Here is a 20,892-nt window from a genome sequence, read left to right as displayed (position 1 = left end):
TCAGGTTCATACTCCTGTGTCAAACTTGCATCTGCCTTAGTTTCACATGAAAGAGATTTCTTAAGTTTCTCCTAAAAATATGCCTCCATGCAGCAATGCCTTGAAAGGGCAAGAAAAACAGTAATCACAAATGCTCTGGAAACCTCTCACAAAGATCATTTCCTAACAGCACGAGCTGCTGTAAGAAGTTTTACAGCCAGGGAACAGAGGCAGGAATATACACTCTCTTCAGCGGGGAGTGAAAAAGGACCCCAGCATCTTCCCTCAGGTAGGTGGAAGAACAGGGAGAAAAGCAGCAAGGGAAAGAGATCATTAGGATGGCATTTGGTGCTGTTGTCTGGCGTTAAATGACCTGAGAACAGATTGAAGGCTGTAGGTTTAAATGAAACACAGAACTTGTGGCAAGACAAAAATCAGTGTTGTGTAAGAGTGTTGTGCATAAAAAAGCCCACAAAATGGAATCTATGGGGTTACTTTAGGATCTGAGCCGTGACAATTCTCTTCCTGGGCTTTCAGGTGACATCAGCAACCACCTCAGCTCTGAGCACTCCCTGTTCTCCCTCTCAGGTTGTGCTCCTGCCTTGAAGGCCACTTTCTCCAAGGATTAGTAGAAACCTCTTCCCCACCAACACCCTCACAACAAAATTACCTCCCTGAAGTTGCTTTCAACTGTTTTCAAGTGGGACCAGACTTACCTCAGATTGGGTAAGAGCAGCTGCTCCTCATCTGTGCAACACACTTCTTCAGGCCCAGAACCCCTGTTCAGAAACCCAACCCCTAAACGTGCTCTGAGCACATGGAAGATGTCCTGGGCAGGCAGCCACAGCCCCGAGGAAAGGGGGTCACTCCTCCATTGATAGGATAACACAGTTACACACAAATCCCCCAAAGTTTCACCCTCCCCCCTTTACCCAGAAGCAGTGGCCCTGCAAAGTCTCCAGCACTCTCCCCTCAGGGGGAAGCCCAACAGCCATCTGGCAGCCACCACATCTATAGAAAGTTGCACAATTCCCCTCCCTACGCTCACGCCAACTTTTTGTTTCACCACTTACCAAAAAAGGTTGACAATTCATTGTAGCTCATTTAAGCAATAAGAAATGAAGCTTAGGTACTCACAGGAACTGCATACAAAAAGGGATGAACACACAGATGCAGGCAAAACACTGGGTTATCATTATGGAAATTAATTTTAAGAGGCACAAAGCATATTATTCCTGGAAATTGCTTTTATTTAGCAATTGTGTCAACACTGCAAGAAGGCAGTTGGCATTGAAAACAAACAGCTCCATTTAAAAACCAGGGAAAGGGAATTAACTGAAATTTCAGGGCACTCACACCTCAATACCCTCCCCTACCTCAGATTACTTGAGAATCCTCAATCAAAGGTCTGCATTTTTGTTTGTTGAGGAGCAGAAGGGAGGGGATAAAAGGGTAAGAGAAACCATTTATTTTTTAAGTTATTTATATGTTTTTGCAAATCAAAGTGAAGCCCTGAAAAGCAACCAGCAGGGTAAAAAAAAAACCTGAGGGAGTCAGTGACCATACTGAGATCATTTTTGTTTTTGGGACATGTGGGGGTTTTTCTCCTGTACAATGGCTTGTACTTCCACAGGTACAACAGCAAAGGAACTGTTTCAGTCTGTTTCACATGGTATAGAAAAGACCAATTCTACAAACACAGCCACAAGTTTGTACAGCTGCTAACAGGGAAGGTGAATATCCCCTCAGAGAAGGTGAACATCCCTTCTCCCTCGGATGGAGCTCGCTGTGTGACCGAGGCTCCTCCTACAGCTGTGCCACAAGGCACCTTCCATCACATCTTTGATCCAAGAGGAAAGTGATATCCATCCCTAATCACCAGCACACAAGCAGAAGGGGCTTCCAGGTGGCTCAAACATTGTCCTGCCCATCAGTAAAGGACAAGTAAGCTTCATTAAAAGGAAACCTTGGCAGCCACTCATTTTGGCTGCAGTTTGGTGGCCCGAGCGACTCTTATTTTTGTTCTGCTGCCAGTAAGTGAAATGTCTGAACAATACAGAAAGCAAAGCTCTATCTCCACTACCTGTTGAGTGGAACTCTACTGTTCTTTCGAGATGGAAGTGTCTGCTGCAGCCAACAGGATGTGGTTTGCACAGGGCCTGCAGAACTACTGTGGCTTCATCCTAGAAACTATCCTCTTTTCCTCCCTCTACCCCCCCCCCAAAACCAGCCTTTACCTTTTAAGTTTTTCCTTTTCACTCACAACATCGTGTGAAGTGTTATAAAATCCAGAATGATGAGAAAATCTGTAAGAGACATTTGCAACTCCGATTTCTATTTTCCTTGGAGAGATAAGCAAGCCTGAAGGTAGCTTTTCATTTCTCTTCCTTGTTTTTCTTGCCAAGATGTATTTACTTGTTTATCTGCAACTACATGGGTAAAGAGAAAATGAGAGGAGTCCACAACTCACAAGAGGCTGAAAACTGAGCAAACAGGAGGAGGAATCCTTGGCCAGGTCAGTTTTCCTGCCACACTAAAAATGCATTTAAATATATCTACCAGTTGTCCCAATGGCCACATCACTACCAACACCCCTGAGACCCCAGAGAAGGGTCAGGACCAGGAGCTGGATCAACAGAAACACGGTGGAGAACCTTCTTCCACTTCCAGAAGAATGAAGTGATGAACAAAGCCATCAGCTACTACAGCAGCACTAAAGGGAGAGGTAACTGCAGCTGAAACCAACAGTTTCCCTGAGGTGGTGTGTGGAGTCAAAAGTAGTTCTGTTCAGAGACTACTTTAGTTTCTCACTGTGATACACTCAGTACCATGGCTCCTTGCACGGGCTCTGAAGGGGAATGCTCAAATTCCAGGAACTGCCAGCAAAGTGTTTTATTGGGAAGATCCCAGCTTTATCATGCTATCCCCAGAGCTTCCTAACAATTGGAAAAAGAGCCTTCTAAGAGCATGGAAGCAGGTGGGAAAGCAGGAGCAGCTACCACCACGCTTCTGGTCAGTTCCTGGCACGCCTTTGTTTCAGGGTGGGTCTGTCCCTACCAGGATCAGCTCAACAATGGCGTTCCTCTGTTCTAAGCCCCATTCCCACCCTTACAAAGAAAAGAAAACCAATAAATCTTCCTTTCATTACTCTGCCAGTGCTATTACTGTGCCCTGAGGCACAAAGTGACCACACTTGAAAAACCATCGGTGCTTAAAATGCAGTCTCATGCTGACTCTTTCATACAACTTGGACCACGATTCCAAATAAGAACAAGGCTCAGCCCTCAGCTGTCTGTTTAGGCTGCAGCACTCTATCAAAAAGCTGCCAGGAAAAAGCAAAGTGTTACAGCTCCAGCCTGCACAGCTATGACAGATTTTTTTTTTCCCCTTTACAAAGATCAGACTAGAAAAACACTTTTCAGCTGTAAGTTTATGCAGTCAAAGCTGGTTTTGAAGCATTCAAATGGAATCAACAGTAACAGGTGAAAAAAGCCTTACTGCATACATTGCCAGCATTTGAAATGGTGTGCAGGAAATCTAACACTGAAACTATGACAAACTTTCAAAGCAAAGTTGGAGAGTGGTTCTCAAATTCACCCAACTTCAAACAGGACCAGTCTTATTTATCCACAAACTACTTTCTCCTACAGAATCACCAGAGTGGTGAGGATGTGTGTTTACTGAGATGAGGGAAGGAGAAAAGGGCTGTGAGACAAAGGGGTCCATCGTTTAACTTGAGCAGCATGGGGCAGTAGTATCTGAGAACAATGCTACAAACTCTTCTGCCTTCCCAGAAAATCCAGTTTGGAGGGACTCACCCTTGATTTGAATACTGGTTAATGGCAAAGTACCTGGATTCATGCAAAGGAACTGTGGAAGTTTTGTTTCCCAGGTTAAGAGGAGAGTTTTCCTTCGTGCAGTGTTTCTTGAATTATATAGAATGGCCATCAGGGAAAGAAACAAAAATCTTGTTTAAAATCTGGTCTTTTCAAACCAATCTGTCCCTTGGATACAAACCATTAGCCAGTCTTCCACTTCACATGAGCCAAACACATCATAACCAGATGGTGTGTGAGCGTTCCCAGCGAGGATTCTCCTAACACCGTGTGTTCCCTCTGCACACGGCAGAGCTGTACCAGAGCCCCGAAGCAGCAATTAAAACACCACAGCCACGGAAGAAAGTAAAGAAGCTTGGTGACGGAGATGCCCAGGAGGCCAGGTATTCACAATCCATTTAGGCTCAGAGGGAGACTACCTGTGCAGGTCCAAGCAGCTCAGCAATACAGCTGCAGCCAGAGCTGTGAAGGTGCCACACGCAGAGCTCGAGGCCTCTGGCCACCAGCCTGAGCACACAGCTCGTGGCCTTCATTCGATGGGGAACTGTTCCCGAAAAGAGTGTTCTCACGGCATCGCTCGTGAGAAACAAAGTTAAGTACTTCAGAGTCCAAGGAGGAGGAGGTGGAGGTGTGACTGCCTCTCCCAGATGAGGTATATGCTAAAGAGAAAGAATGCTGCAGTATGCATATGGGACCTGAGGAACTTGTACTGAATAGAAACAAGAGGCACCTTCACATTGATGACGGAAACCACAAGAAGGAATTGAAGGCCAAAGGCGTTTCTTCCCAATCCAGTTGGGCTGCCAACTCTTGATGAAGATTAGCCACAAGGTTGTCTTGTGGGAGTAAGGACCCAGAATATGGAAAACCACAAGAGGATCTCATTGAAAAGGCACTAGGAAGAAGCATATTGTTTTAGTTTAACAAGATTCATCCTATCTCCAGTCACCGAGTGGGACAGAAACTGTACAGTTTGGGATGTAGAGAAAATGCTGCAGAGTAATTTTTTAACAGCAAAAGCATAACAGAAAAGCTATTTTCAAATTATGAAAATGCTGAATGTTTATACAGCAAAATTATACCAAGAACAGCAGCAGACAAAGCTTGTCCCACCACCATTGGCAAGGGACAGGTAAAATGTTTATAAGGTTAACTATAAAACAATCTTACAACCAAAATATGAACAGGCCAATTCAACTGTATATACAGAATATATTAAAATCATATAAATTATATATTTATACAAAGGGCACAAATATAGCAAAAAGCTATAGTTGATTAAACAGAACTGAGCTTGAATGATCAATTTCATCTAGAGATGTTGTAATTTTTACCCCCCCTCCCCTTTTTTTTCCCCTCCAACCTGGATAGATTGATACCTCAGATATCAAGAGCACAGAAGCAAAAGGGAAAAAAAACCCCACTCCACAACTCACAGTTATCATTCTGTATGAAATGAAACTAACAGTGGGCAGGGTACATCTCATATGAAATTCTGATTTAATTATTTCCATAGTAAACATTTATCAGTTCTCTTTAAAAAGTCAGGAATTTCAAGTGATTCACTTCAGATGTACCACCCTGGTGCATATATTTGATTACATTTGAATGTTGTTTGATTTGCAAACATTGGGGGGAAAAAAAAGGAAAGGAAGAATGGCTACAGACACATCTCAATCTGTAAAAATAGAGGGAAAAAAAAAGGTGACAGATGGCAGTAAGTTGAAAACCGAACCAAAACACTCAGCTGAACTAGAAACGATGCTCCCCTTACAGCATTTTGGCTAGTAAGCCAGCTTAAAAAAATAACTGCTTTTTAATTGCTTTTTTTAATTTCAAAACATAACAGCATATAACCACAATCCACTGAAGCACTTGAGAGTAAGTCCCATCCGTGGGCTTATATTTAAACACCAAGGAAGTGCTTTCCTGAATTCAGGTCTGTGTAAATAAGTTCTGTGTCAGCTGCACTGAATCCTTCTGTCTTGTGACACCACCCCTTCATTAATGCAGTTTTTGAAGGCTGGCTACATCTCAATTAACCCAGTGGTCCTGGGTATGCAAGGAGCAGTCAGGGCAAGCCAAGTTGAGCAGAAATAAAAAGGCCAGACTATACATACAGAACATTGGCTTCAAACCCAGAACTCAGTATGTAAAAATGGAAAGCAGTTTCACCAGATACAGGTTAAACAGCAAGGGGAAAAAAAACCCTAAAGACATGAAAAAAAAACCCAAAACAGCCATACAACATACTTAACCAACAGTAGATATCTATTACACAGAATCTTAAGGGTTGGAAGGAAATCAATGCAAACAAGATTCCCTCAGTTTCAAGTAATATTTGATGCCTTTTTGGCCAGCTGTGTTACACTATAACAGGTACTTTTAACAGCTTTTATACTTTACAATTTAGGCAGCTAATTTCTCTTACATATCCAATTATCTCCAGTGAACACTCACCTACGTTTGTCCACACATTCTGTATTAGCTCCTTGAAAAATCTATTCAAGTTAAGTTATACTGTAAATTAAGACAGTTACATTCTGCATGTTCCTCCTAGATTTGAAAAACAGCTTTTAAAGGCTTGTCAAAGGTTAGAAGAAAAAAAACCTTTCCATTAAAAAAATCTTAGCTTAAAAAAAATCATTAAGACACCTTTCTCCAATCCAGGGTACTAATAAAAAGATTACAAATAGACTACAGTTTGACCAAGAAGACTTCATGAATATGCTGCTTTTGAGCATGCAACACCACTGATATCTGTCGAGTTCCAGGTATCAATGTATCCCAGTTCCACCACAGTCCCTCACAATTTTGTTGTTCGTTCCCCATCCCCACCCCACCACCCTATTAATAACATTATTAAAAAAAAAAGGTAAAATCTAGAGTTAGTGGCAAAATCTTCACAGTAAGTTGTTAAAGAAAAAATTTATTGTGGTCATTGCAAAGTGATATTAGTCAATTGGACCCTGAAAAATCAGCTTGACGCAGTTGTGTTCCCCAGACAGTTGTGTCGCACAGAAAGGGCAGGCAGCATGAAATGCGTGAGTACCGTGAGGCAGAGGGATTTGAGACCAGTATTTTGCAGACTTCTCAGAGCACACGTGTCCACACGGGGTGAAAGCATGAGTTGGAGGACCAGCATCCACATAAAAACCTGCTTCACAGCCGAGCCAGAGAGGCACATAGGGGCCAACGGTTCTGCACATCGGACATTCCCGCTCGTTGGCTTCTGTGTCACTGCGATGTCCCCAGTTGTGATAGCCGTGAACGTGCCCACAGCTGAGGTATGCCCAGGGCTGCTTCTCTTCTACCACATCTTTACGGTTGATGCTGGGAAACGCCAAAGTGTTTAAGCCGACGGGACACTGAGGCCTGGCAGCGTTTATCTCCTGTCGCAGAGCTTCGATGTGTTTCTGAGTCGGAGTGTGAAACAGTCCGTCTGCCGTTCTCCACAGAAGAGTGGCCCCACACAGGTCAATGAGAGAGCCATCCTGCAGGACATTGGTCTCGTTTTCTACCTGGGGGCAGAACACAGGGAGAAGTTGTTAAGTGTTTTACAAACAACCCGGTTAGCTCTGTAAACATGTCTCCTCTTCCCCAAAGCGTTACCCACCCCAGCAATCATGCTGCCTAGTTGCGTCTTTACTGTTTTCTCATGGCCCTCCATTTGTCTCACTCCCTCTCATCTCTTACCCTGTGTTTAGAGTTACAATGAGCACTGGTCTCTTGCTCTGTGCTTGTACAGGAGGCTCTAAATTTGCAGCTGTTAGATGCTGTGGCAATTAGACACAATCTCCCTGTCTGTAATTCTTTGGGAAAGGTATTGCATTGCTAATCACCAAATCTCCCCTACCTCTGAGCATGCTACTTGTTCTCTCTTACATTGATTCACTATATGCCTTTGTCATGTTGAAGGTAAGTCATGACAGGCTGAGGAGGAAACTCACCATTCCCCAAGGGCTGGAGTAGCAGACAGCCCCTCTGGAATTCTCTGTCCAGTAGGCTGACAGAGGCTACTCATGAAGCAAAAAGTCCTTTTTGGATTACAAACTGCTACCCAGGACCAACCAGCCGTCCTGTCACTTTTTATTTGTTTGGTTTTGTGACAAGCACAAAGCACTTTGCAGAAGGATGGACTCTGACAGTGTACCTCCCCAACAGTGAAATTCTTCCACAGATATGTTAGAGAGAAATCAGGAATGCAATGCCAGCTGCACACATAGGTACTTGCAGTGAATTACACCAGTTGGATTTCTCAAGTGTCAAGTTCTGCAACTGAAGCCATGCAGGCTTAGCTTCTGAACAATTAACCATCCCAACAAGGTCGATCCTTTATTTTAAGAGGAATTTCCTGCAAATACAGCCTTGAGGTGCACTGCCTAAAGGCTTCTCTCATCTGACTAAAAGCAGGTACTTAAAATATTTTCAAGGGATTATGCCAAACACGTTGTACTTTGCTAAAATATTCTTTATTTTAAATGTCACAAACATAAGCAACTTGTGCTACTGCTACCAGTTCAGTAAAGAGAATGTGTATTGAAAAGGTTCTTTATGAAATTTAAGAGGAAAACAGACCTACTGCCTGGCTTTATACATGGGAAACACCACAAAGGCAAAACAAACACTCAAATACAAACAAATATGCTAAGTAGGTCACATGAAATCATCATGCCTGCCTAGGAATACTATGAATGACAACCAATTTGGCATTTACATTTTAATCCAGTTTAAACTCACAGATTAACTGTGGATCATCCTTGCACAGAACACCTAGATGGTACAATACGGGCTAAAGATAAGAGGTCACCGGTGTAAAGTGCTTCCAGCAGGAAGGTTCAGCTGTTCAAGCAGAGATGAGAGAAGCCTTGATTTGATGCACTTTTCAGATAATTCCTTCACAAACAGCAAAGCAAAAAGCTTTCTCATATGCAGTGTGTTCAATTCATTATACAGTATGCTTTTGGTTTTATGATCCCAATCAAGGAATACTGATCACATCAATACCAGTGTGCCATGTAATTTTATTTAAATGAGAATTCAAGTCATTTTGGATGCAGGGAAGGGAATTTATTTGTTTTAGCATGCCTTTCTTTAGCAGCACTAAAAAGGTGTTTTGCTAACCACTACAAAGGGCGCAATTGCAACATCATCTGTCCCAGTCCCCCAGGCGATGTGTGCCTGCCACCATTCAAGTGACAAAGCAATTTTGTGTACTGCAGGCTGTCTACTGAAAGCAGAACAAAATAGTCAAACTCCATTTTCCTAACCCTGTGAGCAGTCAAGTCTCCTAGGAAGCCATCAGTGAGGTGGTGGGATACCTCTATTGCAATCAACCTAACAGGAACTCGAGGCAGCAGCACGAAAGCAACTTTGAGAAGGCTACTCCCCCCACCACACACCCTTCTGCAGTCTTTACTAGCAAAGTCTGTGAAGGTGCCCCTTGAACATCCTCTTACTTCCCAAACCCTAAGGAAGAGCAGAATGGGCTTTTCCAGGTCTGCAGGCAGGGTAGCATCCTAACCTACCCGGAGACAGAGGACTCTCCTCTGCCTGACTGGAAATACATTTGTCTGTTTTGCTGGGCTACTTGTAATTGGTATTATTTATTTACTTTTCCTTCTTCTCTCCTTTGAAGGCAGGGGGAAAAGGGATGAGCAATGATAGCAGTCTCCTTTGTAGGCCCTAGAGATCTTGGGAAGGGGAAAGAACGAGTGTGCTATGGGAATTCCCTCCCATCTTCTATGGAGAAGTGGACACCTTCTTTCACAGAAACCTCTCTCCTGGTTTTGTGTGTCACAGGTCTCTGCAGCAGCTGAAATCTCACACTTCTGATAAAGGCAGAGCCCATCCTGCTTCACAGGATAAGCCAAAAATATATTTAGCAGGGCTTCTATTATCTTCTAGTGTCAGGTAAACCAAACAGAAGCTGCATTACCCAAATTTGTTTTGCATGCAAGTGGACTTTTCCTTTTAAGTACTGAAACAGACAGCTTCCCATGCAGTAACTTCCAGATGTTCCCAGGAGAACATTCCAGAGATGGAGATTCAAGAGCAAAGTGTATTCAGCTTTTACACTCTATGCTATTTCAGTTGGAAATGAGCAGAAAATGTCAAGAGTATTCTCCTGTATAAGCAGAAACAGAAGAGCAGTACAAAATCTGCTATAACACATTTATGTAGATCACTTCAGTGCCCACTACCCAGGGACATCACCTTTACTCTGCAGTCATTCCGTGACTGCCTCCGTTCCATGCCAGGAAAGCAAGTTTTAATTACCAGTTACTTTCAGCTTACCAGTTTCCCCCTTTGCTGAGCAGATCTGGTTTCCCGGAGAGTGTAGACATCACCGCAGACAGAGATTTCCCGCCAGACTCCAGGCTTGGACTCCTCTGTGAACCCTCCTTTTGGATGCATGACCAGCACTCCATTAGTTGTCAATCCATCCATGTGGCCATCAGGATTTTTCCACTTTGCTGCTTTTTCCTGCAGGTGACAACCACCCCAGGAAAGAAAGAGTTTGGTTTAAAGTTTATGGACTGAAGTTCTACACATTGAAGCACTGTCTAAAACACAACATTTCCCCACGAGCAGCAGTGCTTAGAGATTCACAGGGGGAAAAAAAAGCATTTTTAAGAATACCTTGTGCCAGAGTAGTAACATCTTTTGCTTATGCATCTTTGATGACCATTCCATCTTAAATACGATTATTTTTAACTCAGTTGAGTGTCTGTGACTGCAGGCCAGGTAAGAGCTAAGGCCTCAAGGATCAGTAGCTGACCCTTACCTACCATAATGCAATGGTATCAATGGTATTCCAACCAACATGTCCTTTGCCATGTGTCTAATCACAGAATCCCAGAATGGTGGGGGTTGCAAGGGACCTCTAGAGCTCACAACCCCCTGCTAAAGCAGGTTCCCCTCAATCAAGGGGCACAGGAATGTCTCCAAGTGGGTTTAGAAACCTCGCAAGAAGGAGCCTCCACGTCCTCTCTGGGCAGCCTGGGCCAGGGCTCCCTCACCCTTACAGAAGTTTTTCCCTTTTTTTGAAGTGGAACTTTTTCTGTCCAAGCTTATGTCCATTACCCCATGACCTGTCACTTGAGACAACAGAGTGCCACCCCATCCTCTTGGCAAACACCTTTTAAATACTTGTGTTAATGAGATTCCCTCTCAGTCTTCTCTTGATTCCTTGGATTTCAGTACTCAAAACTGTCACAGTGGATCATTCACAATGAGTATCAAGAATATAACACATCAAGCTAAAGAAAATCCACCATGAATTTCTGAAGTAGAGTTTCACTGTTAGAGACAATTGTGACCATGACTCCACGCTGGTAATAAAGTCAAGCACATAAAACTGCACTTTCTACTTAATGCTGCAGCTGGTACACTGTAATAAGAGTCTAATGACAGCATTAGTTACCAACTAGTACAAAGAACTTTTGGGGCTTGAAAATAACAGAATAAACCCCAGAGTCTGCTCATACATGACAATTATTAGCAGTACTTACACCAAGAAATATATTTTTGGATGAGTCAAATCCAGCTGCAAAAATCCTTGCTGTATATGGTGGGCTCCTGTCACAAACAATCCTGCATGCAAAACGGGATATGGTGCTTTGTGTAATCTGGGTTTCATCATTGTTTTGACTTCCAGAAATAGTATCTGTCACTACAAAGTCTATAGGGCTTTCTGTTGACCTCCCAACCTGCAAAAAAATTAAGACAATAATATAATTAGTAAGAGCCATAGAAATGTCAAGCATTAGGGACACTGTTTTGTCAACACAAAAGAGTGTCTACTGAGTTATTGGAGAGTAAGATCCAATGAGAGACTAATGTGCATTTTCACATCTGTCCTAGGCAGAAATGCATCACTGACACAGCATAACAAGTTTTTACTTACTACAACTGATGCACATGCTTGCCCAACACAGTTGCAATTCATTGTTTGGTAGGGCATTGTCAACAACATGAAAGCATTCTCACCTTGCTACTTCCAACCACAGCAAATCGCCACCATCTTCTGTCAATTAAGAAAATGCAAGTTTGAAGTGACGAGTCTTATCCACATTTCTAGTTCCAAGTTAATTTGCCATGAAAATAAAGGACCTAGAACTTGGTTATTTCGGTACATCATAAAAAGCTACCCAGCATCATGTTTTCAGAATTTGTAGTTCCAGAATAGAAGAGTTAATAAATGGCTTATAGTAAATCATATTAAAACCCACTATATGATTATGTTTATTCCTAATCATGCACATGACTGAGGAAATTATAATACTTTCTTCAGCAGAAGACACAGCTGATCAGTAGACAGAAGTGGTTTTCTATCTTGCCATCTATAAATTTTAATTCTAAAACTGGAAGCACCTAGAACAGAAAACTTCAGTACAAAATGGATGGAGGGATCCAAATGCCAACCAAATATACAGTGAGGCTCCAGCAATACATCAACTTTGATTGTAACTGTGAAAGTGGGGCTGAGGAACAAGGAATGGAATAGAATATTCATTTTCTAGACATCTTGTGATCAAATAAATGTAGATAATGTTCTTCACATGAAATTATCTGCAATATCAGTTATCTCCATTTATATAAGACACCCTCCTCACTAAACAGGTCCTCATTGTCCTCCCAGAAGTTACTTTTGTGTAGCTTCTTGTTCTTCAAAGCCAGCTATGGGAACACATGCACGGTCCCTTTAGTAACAAGCACCTCTGCAAACTAAATTTGCTGTATAGGAACAGTATTCAAGAGTCAAGGAAAGTGCTACTATTAATACTTCACCCTTGTCACAGCTGAGTTGAGAACAGAGTACTCCTTCCCAAGCTTCTGCTTTCAGTTCTACTTTGCAGTATTAAACACATGTTGAAATTCACGTCTGAAGTGACACATCCAGTTACTTTTCTCCTTACCGCAAGTCTCAGCCCAAGTCTAAAATTTGATGAGCTTGCTACAGATAAAGTACTGAGGAAATACTAACAGAGGCCCAGCCAAAAGTATGCACTGCAGTTTTTCACACAAATCAAGTGACTACTCAAGTGACAGAGTTTAGAAAATGTTTTTAACGTGGCACATATCAGATCTCTGCAACTTGATAAGTTGAAGCTAAACCTTAAAGCTATACTCTTCCTTTAACTGTGTTATTTCTAACAGGCTTCTATTTCCCATCCAACCTAACGCCTGCTAAGTCAGCATCAAACAGGAGCAGGAAGCTTACTCATAACTTTTGACTACTGTCCACCTGTATGTGAAGTCTCTTAAAGGATAATCAACAATGAACATGAAATATATTTGTAACAAGTTTCTGCCTGTTGAAGCCTCTCAAATCATTCAAAGGTTTTAGATGCAATCAGAGGAAAAACTGCCTTATTTTCCCTTAAAGAATGACAAAAAACGTTGTTCCCAGTCATCATACTAATCACAAAAGCTAAACACAAAATGGTTGGATATCAGCACTAAAATCTATATACAATCTGTATGGTTTTTAAAATCTCTGAAGTTAGATGTACTTTTTTAGCAAAGTAATTATTTATAAATCAAATCTGCATCACAAGTATGTCTATACAACATCAGTTGTTTTAAATATTTGGTTCTCTTCTGTTGGTTTGGGTTTTTCAACAGAAAGAAACCTTGTAGAGATTCAGTCTCATGTACCATGCTACGTTTCAACACTAGAAATTATTTTAAAGAAGTCTCATTAAGAGCACAACAACTTCCTCACACTCCATATCAAATCAAGATGTTGAGGCTGAGATCACCTGAAAAGAAAGCCCCTTGGGAACAAATGAGGAACCTGATGCTATCAACATTTACCCACCAAAAATTTTACCTCATCCAATGTTGCAGTCAGTCTAGCCACTCCAGACCCAATTCCATTATTCAAAGCTACTCTTCACAGACTTTATTACTCAATTTTCTTCCATTTTCCTCTATACAACACCAGACTTTCTTCTTTCTAGTAATTTTAGGCTATATTTTGGGACTCTTCATGTAACTGTGTCATATTATATGTCATTTCAGTAAGTTACTTCCAATAACAATCATCCATCTTCCGAATGATGCATAAGACAGCTGTTGTCTACACTACAGGTTATTGTTAAAAGCTGTGTAAAAGCCAGGCAGTCAATCAACTTGCTAGTGTCTCTCGTCAATCAAAGTAGTGATATTAAAAAAGCTCACTTCTGAGACAAGGCAAAACCAGACAAACTGCCCATAGATCATTTAATAGCTGCAGATTTTTGGACTTCCAACAGAATTCCACTCTGATGACAGGGAGAACTGGACCATGCATCTTCTAAAGGGCTGTTCTTCATAGAAAAAAAGAAATCAATTCCTCATATCAAAATGTACCTGTTTATACAAGAAACTTGTAGTTATTTTGGGTACAGGCTACACATTTTGGCTCCTCATAGTGGTATGAACAAGTATAATTAAGCCATTCTCATTTAATCAAACCACAAGGAAACAGGTCAGCTCCTGCATCATCAATAGAAAGGTTGCTAAACTCTGAAGAAAATCTCCATTTTTAGCAGCATCCAGGTGCTGTAGCATATAGACCTCAGGAGACGTCAGAGGTAACACATTAGTACATTCCTTCTTGTTATTACATGAAGAAATCTGATCTATATGTCACTAAGACAAAGCTATACAGTAGCATTTGTACACAAATTTCACCAGAGGATGAAAGGAAACTCCCTCTACACATACTCTCTGTTCAGAACACAGTACAAGTAGAGTGGAGAAAAAAAACAAAGAAAAAAGGTCATAAGTACAGGACATAAGAATGGAATCATACAAGAGATGTCTAGGACAACCTTCCAAAGTGCCTGAACACCTGCAAGTTTCAAATCCCTGCTGCAGGAGGTTGTGAAGCCATTTAGGTTCAGTCATCCAGCAGATGTTTGTCAAGTGACTGAACAGGATAGAAGTAAGCAAGGAAGATGAGCACCCATTTCTGCATCATTTCCAGCTTTCAAGAAGCAAAAAACCTTCTGAAGAACACTTACAAGGGTACACAGGTTTACAAATAACTGTTACCTTCAGAAAAAAGCTAGCAGAAGGGGCAGGACTACTCCTCTATGAAACTTCACCATGCATCCTTTAACAGGCATATATCCTGCATGGTGAACAAACCATGTGTCTGAATGGGGGGAGCAGGTATAGAGTATGTGCATGGTAATTTCAACCACTTATCAATGCTAAGTTATATGCATGAAAATATGGTCATTTCATTATGGAAAGATATCAAGAAAATGGGTATTTAGGCAGCCTGAACACTGTTCTTCAATGCCTTCTGAATATCCTTATTGACTCTTGTATAGTCTCCCCACATTTTCTGTACGTGCCTTGCTTCTGATAAGCATATGCTTATTCTTGGAAAGCATAAAATAAGAAGCTGTTCTGGGTTTGCAATCTCCAAAGTTTTGCTGTTTGTTTCTGGAAGAACTGCAGAATACAAGCCACTAATACAACACTACTCATGTTTTCCTTCAAAAGACTGACAATGTGCTCTCAAAGTTGGAGATGGAAAAAGGTGACAGCTTTTTGGTGAACTTGAATCTCCCTCATTTTCACAACATATTACCTCTAATCCAATGGATTCAGTCCTCACAACCAAGAAACGTTACCCTGACCACGAAAAGAAAGACTTCTTCCATCCCTTTTCCCTATTTCAGATCCCACTGATGACGGTGTTACTAACAACTGCCACTCTAAGCTTCTCACATTGCTTAATATGGTTACATCATGCAGTGCTACTATCTCATGTCACAGAGGAAAAGACTGAGATTAAAGGAAAAAACAATCCCAAATGATTTGCCCAAAATAATACATGTCATGAGCAGGCAAGGAGGGGCCTTGAGCCTGAATATAATCCTGGGGTTCAAACAATCATCCCTCCCTTTCAGCTTGCATATTCTTGCCAGGGTTCTACAAAAGCCAGGAAAACACATTTGAAAAGTATCACCTGTCCACGTGACACATGATCAACAGTAAAGCTTCACTCTGTGGATCAACAGCCAAAACACAATTTGTCATTGTGAACCACTGGGCTGCACAAAACAGTCCTCAAGTAACTTCCCTCCAACTGCCCACAATCAGATTACTGAGAATAATTAGAAACTAATGGTTAATCTAAGTAATGGAAATCTCTTCAGCTGCTGCCTGAGCAACAGTCTACCAGACCATTCCCTTTCCCATTCTCACAGCTATCAGCCCCTCTAGGCCAATGTGTGGAGAGTGCAACCCTCAGAAGACAGCCACAGACAGCTGAAATGTGAAGCAGGACACACTGCTTGAGGTGAAGCCAAGATCAAGTCACAGCATGACAGTCTACACACCAAAGCAGGAGAGAGACTGCAGTGAAAAGGGGACTTTTAACAATATGGATGCCTTAATCCTGTCACATGAGCCATTTGAGAGGGCACCAGGAGGACTGGGACTCTTTACCACAGCAAGATTCAGGTCAAAAAGTTTTATTATTGTTAGGACAGGATAGTTGGACCCGTTACAAGCTAAGCCAGTCACATAACTACAAACACATGGCAGGTAATTGCCTGAACCATAGGCAGTCTCTCACAGGTGAATTAGCATATGGGCCAAAATTAGGGCTTTTGGGACATTTCAGAACTGCCAGAAGAAGAAAGCATCTCTGTGTTTGCACAGGGGCTGTAAGAGATGTGCAACCCAGTGCCAGCTATGGAAGTGTAGTAAGTATCTGGTAATCAGCACAATCCAAGTTGTCTCAGTATACTACTCTGTGCAAATTCCTCCTCTAGTGATCATCAATGGATCTCAGGGGCGAGCAGGGGAAGATATGTTGTCAACTGGGCTGGGCTACCCTATGCTTAACCAGCATTCCTCCCTGAGCCAAACCCCTCCATTAGATTCAAGGAATCCTTAATTATCTCCCTTAACCTACTGCCATAACAAGGGTCACTTGAACCTGTAGAGCATTGCTTTACCTGTCTTGCATCTCCTCACCTAGGGCTGCAAGACTTTATTGGTGACAGCTAAATACCCCAATCACCCTAATTCTTTATCAATACCTCCCCCCAATTAAAAGCTGTAACCCCCCACTAGGATATTATGCAATCAGGAAAAGAGCTGTCTATACAATACAACCAGAAAAGCAGCTGCTCTGCAGCTGCTCTTTCTTCATTTTTTTTAATGTAAACAAAAAGTGGAAAAATCCCAGCTTTCAAAAATGCCTTTCCAAAATTTACATTCAGGAAGAAGTTTCACTGGAGCTAATCAAGGCACAAAAGCACCTTGCAGAGATAAACAAGTATCACACAATAACCTGAAAGGATGGGTTACATTTTTCTTTTACTTGTCAACAAAGAAAAAACCTATTTCAGTTCACTCTGGCTGCACAATCCTTCATGCAGCAGCAAATGAACAAGCCTGTTTTTAAATCAATCCCTATTTGGACCGAATCGTTCCAAAGTCAAACTGGGAAAATTTTATACAGAGCAAAAACCAGAAGCCAGATGAAGCGAAGACATCTTGACAGAGCTATTTCCTCTTCTGTCAACAACACTCAACTGCTGACCCTTCTAAACATGAAGGACTGAATGAGGAGGGCTAACAATTCATGATAAGATGCTCTAATTACAGAGGTCACTGACAAGCCAGACCTGATTAGTCTCGACTGGAAAAAGTTGCACGTGTTCAGGTTTGGGTTTTTTTATCTCCAAGCTTGAAGTCTCAGTTTGTACAGAATTTCTGCTCTTTCTATATGTAAAAATAAGCATTGCACAAGAAAACAACTTAGGCTACCAGAATATTAGTGATGCAGAAAAACAAATATGTCCACAGGAAGGTGAAAACATTGTGACCTGATCTAGGTGGACCTGCTTTGGCAGAGGGGTTGGACTTCGATGATCTCTAAAGGTCCCTTCCAACCCCTACGATTCTGTGAATCTATGATGGATAGATGGTAGCTTAGAGAAACTCAGTAGAGTCCCCTACACCATTTGATATATTCACACATCCTTTGGGAACAGTTTTCTTTACCATTCTGTAACTAGTTGGCCTCCTTTAGTGCACAGCTCACACATTTCCCTTCCTACCTTTGCATTTGCCTTCTTCCTTCCCCATCCCACTTTTATCTACTTCCTCTCTATTTCAGCTTCTTGATTAACTGGAAGGTGAGGGGTGCATTCTTCTGCTCATTCATGAATCAAAAGGGAGCACACATTTCTTTCTAGCACTGTTTGTACAGTTGCCACATTAGAGAAAAAGCAGAGTCACAGTGAAAGCAGAAAGGATATTAACAGATGCTGATTTGAGAAGAGCAAAACTTCAAACTGCTCCTATATTAATGCACCTGGAAATTTCAGCCATGGAAATTCCACAGATCAGAAAATACTCAGAAGAATGTACTGCAGAACTGTGGTTCCACATGCTTCTTTAAAAACAAACAAGCACTGAGTCTTGCATTGAGTCTTACCTGAAACATGTCTGTATCTTTGTCATGAGTATACTCCACTACAACAGTCTGGTTTCTGGATAAGGTGTAAGAGATACTGTGCTGACCTTTACAGCTGATTGCCTGTTGAATTAAAAGAATAAGTCTATTAGACACAGCTTCCACAAAAATAATGTAAATCAAATTCATTTCTCTATATAAACACCTTTACTATGATCAGGAAAAGCATTGTATCGTAACATTTTATTACAAGCTTGGGTAAACACATACAACAGGATGTTTTGGTTTGTTTTTAAACAGAAAATCCCAAGCTGGATTTCCATGTCTCTGGTTCAAAGTACACTATACTTACCATTTTCATAGTTTAGACTCCAAACACATGGTTCCCTCTGAAATTAGATTAAGTTCCCTACCCTCACAGGGATTTGTACCCCAGCAAAACTTGGGACTTATGGCTCTTTGGTTTATTTGTTTTTAAAGCAAGTAAGCAAAACAACCAATTTCCAGTTAAAAGTGCCAGGATTTCAGGGATATCATTGCAGTTAAGTAGATTTCCAGTTATATCAGAAAGAGCTTAGTAATTTTACATAAATTGTGATGAAGAGCAAACCTATTTTTACTGATTCAAGTGTACTTGCTACCTGTCAAAGGAAACTGAACTCTAATAATAGAATCACAGAACAGGAAGGGACCTTTAGAGATCATCCAGTCCAACTCCCTGCTGAAGCAGGACCACCTAGATCAGGTCAGACAGGAACGTGTCCAGGTGGGTTTTGAAAACCTCCAGAGAAGGAGACTCCACACCCTCCCTGGACAGCCTGTGCCAGGGCTCCCTCACCTCAACAGTGAAATGGATTTAGCAAAGATCAAATAGTACTTCAGCATTTAAAAACAAGTCTAGAAGAGGACAAGATACAGCAGAATAACAGGAGTTATAACTGAATTCCTCACTTGTTAAGACTTCCCAGGTTTACATGTCTAGGTTGTCTTTCTACTAGTCCAGCAACTACTTCTCAGAACAGAACAGAGACATCATGCCAACACAGAAACAGTCCCAACTTAGGAAGAAACAGCAAGAAACACTTTTCCTTGGTGAATAAACACAGAGCATAGCTGCTAGAGAGCTCTAAGAAGGGGCAGGGCCCAGGGATGCTTTCAGAACCTCTGAGACTCAACATACGAAGTCTTTAAGCTTGAGAGAGGATCATCAGTGCCACAAAGACTAACACTCCAAATGATTAAGCAGTGTCAAAGTGTAATTGCAGTAACTGTGCAGTGTAAGTGCCCTAGTAAAAGCAGAGGGAAAAAACAGAGAGGAATAAGCCAAGAAAGTAAATCTACTGGCTAGCAGGGAAAGACATGCAAGTGCAAGGTCCATGTAACTGCACACAATTATAGAAGGTAATGATTGTTACTGCTCAGAAAACACTTTGCAGACAATAAAGTATTGAATGAATAGGTTAATTAAAGCTTTCTTCAGTTTTCTGCCAAGGGGGGGAATTTTCTAAAAGAAGTTCTCTCACTTGCTCCATTCTTTCACACTGCTTTTCACCTACAGAATTCACAGATAGGGCTGATTAAACTGAGCAACTATTCTACTCATCTCTGTCATCTCTCACAAAAGTCTCGATGATCCCCAAACTACAGATTAATTATTGAACAAATCATTAAAAGTCTTACTGAATGTTGGCAGCTGCAGCTAGTCCATGCAGCACTGACCACCAGCAACCAGATAAAATTCCCAGGCAGGGATATGTGCCCTAAGCTTATGCTCTTGTCAGACAAGATACTGGATCAAATGGAAACTTTGGTGAGGCCCAAACCTGAAAGTTTTAAGGTCCAATGGAAAAAAACTGTAAAAACTTCCAGAAATACTTAGTAAGGTCATGTCCTACACCTAGAGAACTTAGGACTTAGATATGTTAATAATTCCCATTAGGTTGACCAGGGTAGGGTCTCCTCTGACCCTACTGTGCGTGTTCCTTTCCCCTCTGAACTTCTCTTTCTGATCTTATTTCCTCTCCTCTTAGCCTTCCACTATTGAAACCCAGTTATTTTCAGGGTGAAATGCCGCATTTCATTTCCTGGAATTGTATAACAATCTTTCAAAAAGCTAAGAACTTTATGAGAAATGTTTCAACTTGTGTGCTTTCACTGTACCAACAGTTGTTCCAATTCAAAGACATTTCACAGGCATTTTAATTGCTGGTTTCAAAGCAACTGACCACTTTTAAGTTTAAAAAAAGCACCCTAACAGTATTTCAGGAACTACACGAAACAGAATAGCTATGGACTATTCACAACAACTATAAGTGAATGGTAAATATCTTGAGAAAAACAGTATTGTAAGTGGAATGCAGCCACAGGCAAAATCAGGAAGGGTTTCAACAGCTTGAAGAGCTACAGAACTACACTACTACAAGTCTCAAAAGAGTCTAGAGATTGACTGACTCTCCCTTAAAATTTGTTTGTAGCAACTAAAATAGCAAGGTTGTCTTTTTACTGCTTTTAGCATTCAAATTTCTGTACTTTTTTTTTTTTTGCCAGGAGAATTGTGCCCCCCAAACCTCCTTGAAGCTGTCACATAATTAAGTTGTGAGAAGAGCCTTGACTCTCACGGGCTACGTGGCACAAGTT

General features: G+C 41.5%; 1 protein-coding gene across 2 annotated transcripts in view; it reads right to left on the bottom strand.

Moving 5' to 3' along the window:
* Positions 1-1,269: 1,269 nt before the first annotated feature.
* PELI2 (pellino E3 ubiquitin protein ligase family member 2) overlaps positions 1,270-20,892 on the bottom strand; it is a 76,830-nt gene continuing 57,207 nt past the window's right edge. For both annotated transcript variants that reach the window (XM_061998595.1, XM_061998596.1), the window contains exons 3-6: positions 18,277-18,378; positions 11,330-11,527; positions 10,113-10,301; positions 1,270-7,336 (exon numbers count right to left, since the gene is read on the bottom strand). In XM_061998595.1, the coding sequence (XP_061854579.1) occupies positions 6,770-7,336; positions 10,113-10,301; positions 11,330-11,527; positions 18,277-18,378 (1,056 nt within the window). In that variant the 3' untranslated portion in view covers positions 1,270-6,769. The remainder of the gene's footprint in view (positions 7,337-10,112; positions 10,302-11,329; positions 11,528-18,276; positions 18,379-20,892) is intronic.

Source organism: Colius striatus, chromosome 6, assembly GCF_028858725.1.
Source record: "Colius striatus isolate bColStr4 chromosome 6, bColStr4.1.hap1, whole genome shotgun sequence".
In the NCBI taxonomy this organism is placed as follows: Eukaryota; Metazoa; Chordata; class Aves; order Coliiformes; family Coliidae; genus Colius; species Colius striatus.
Note: the sequence above shows the minus strand (reverse complement) of the source record. Positions and strands in the feature narration are given on the sequence as shown.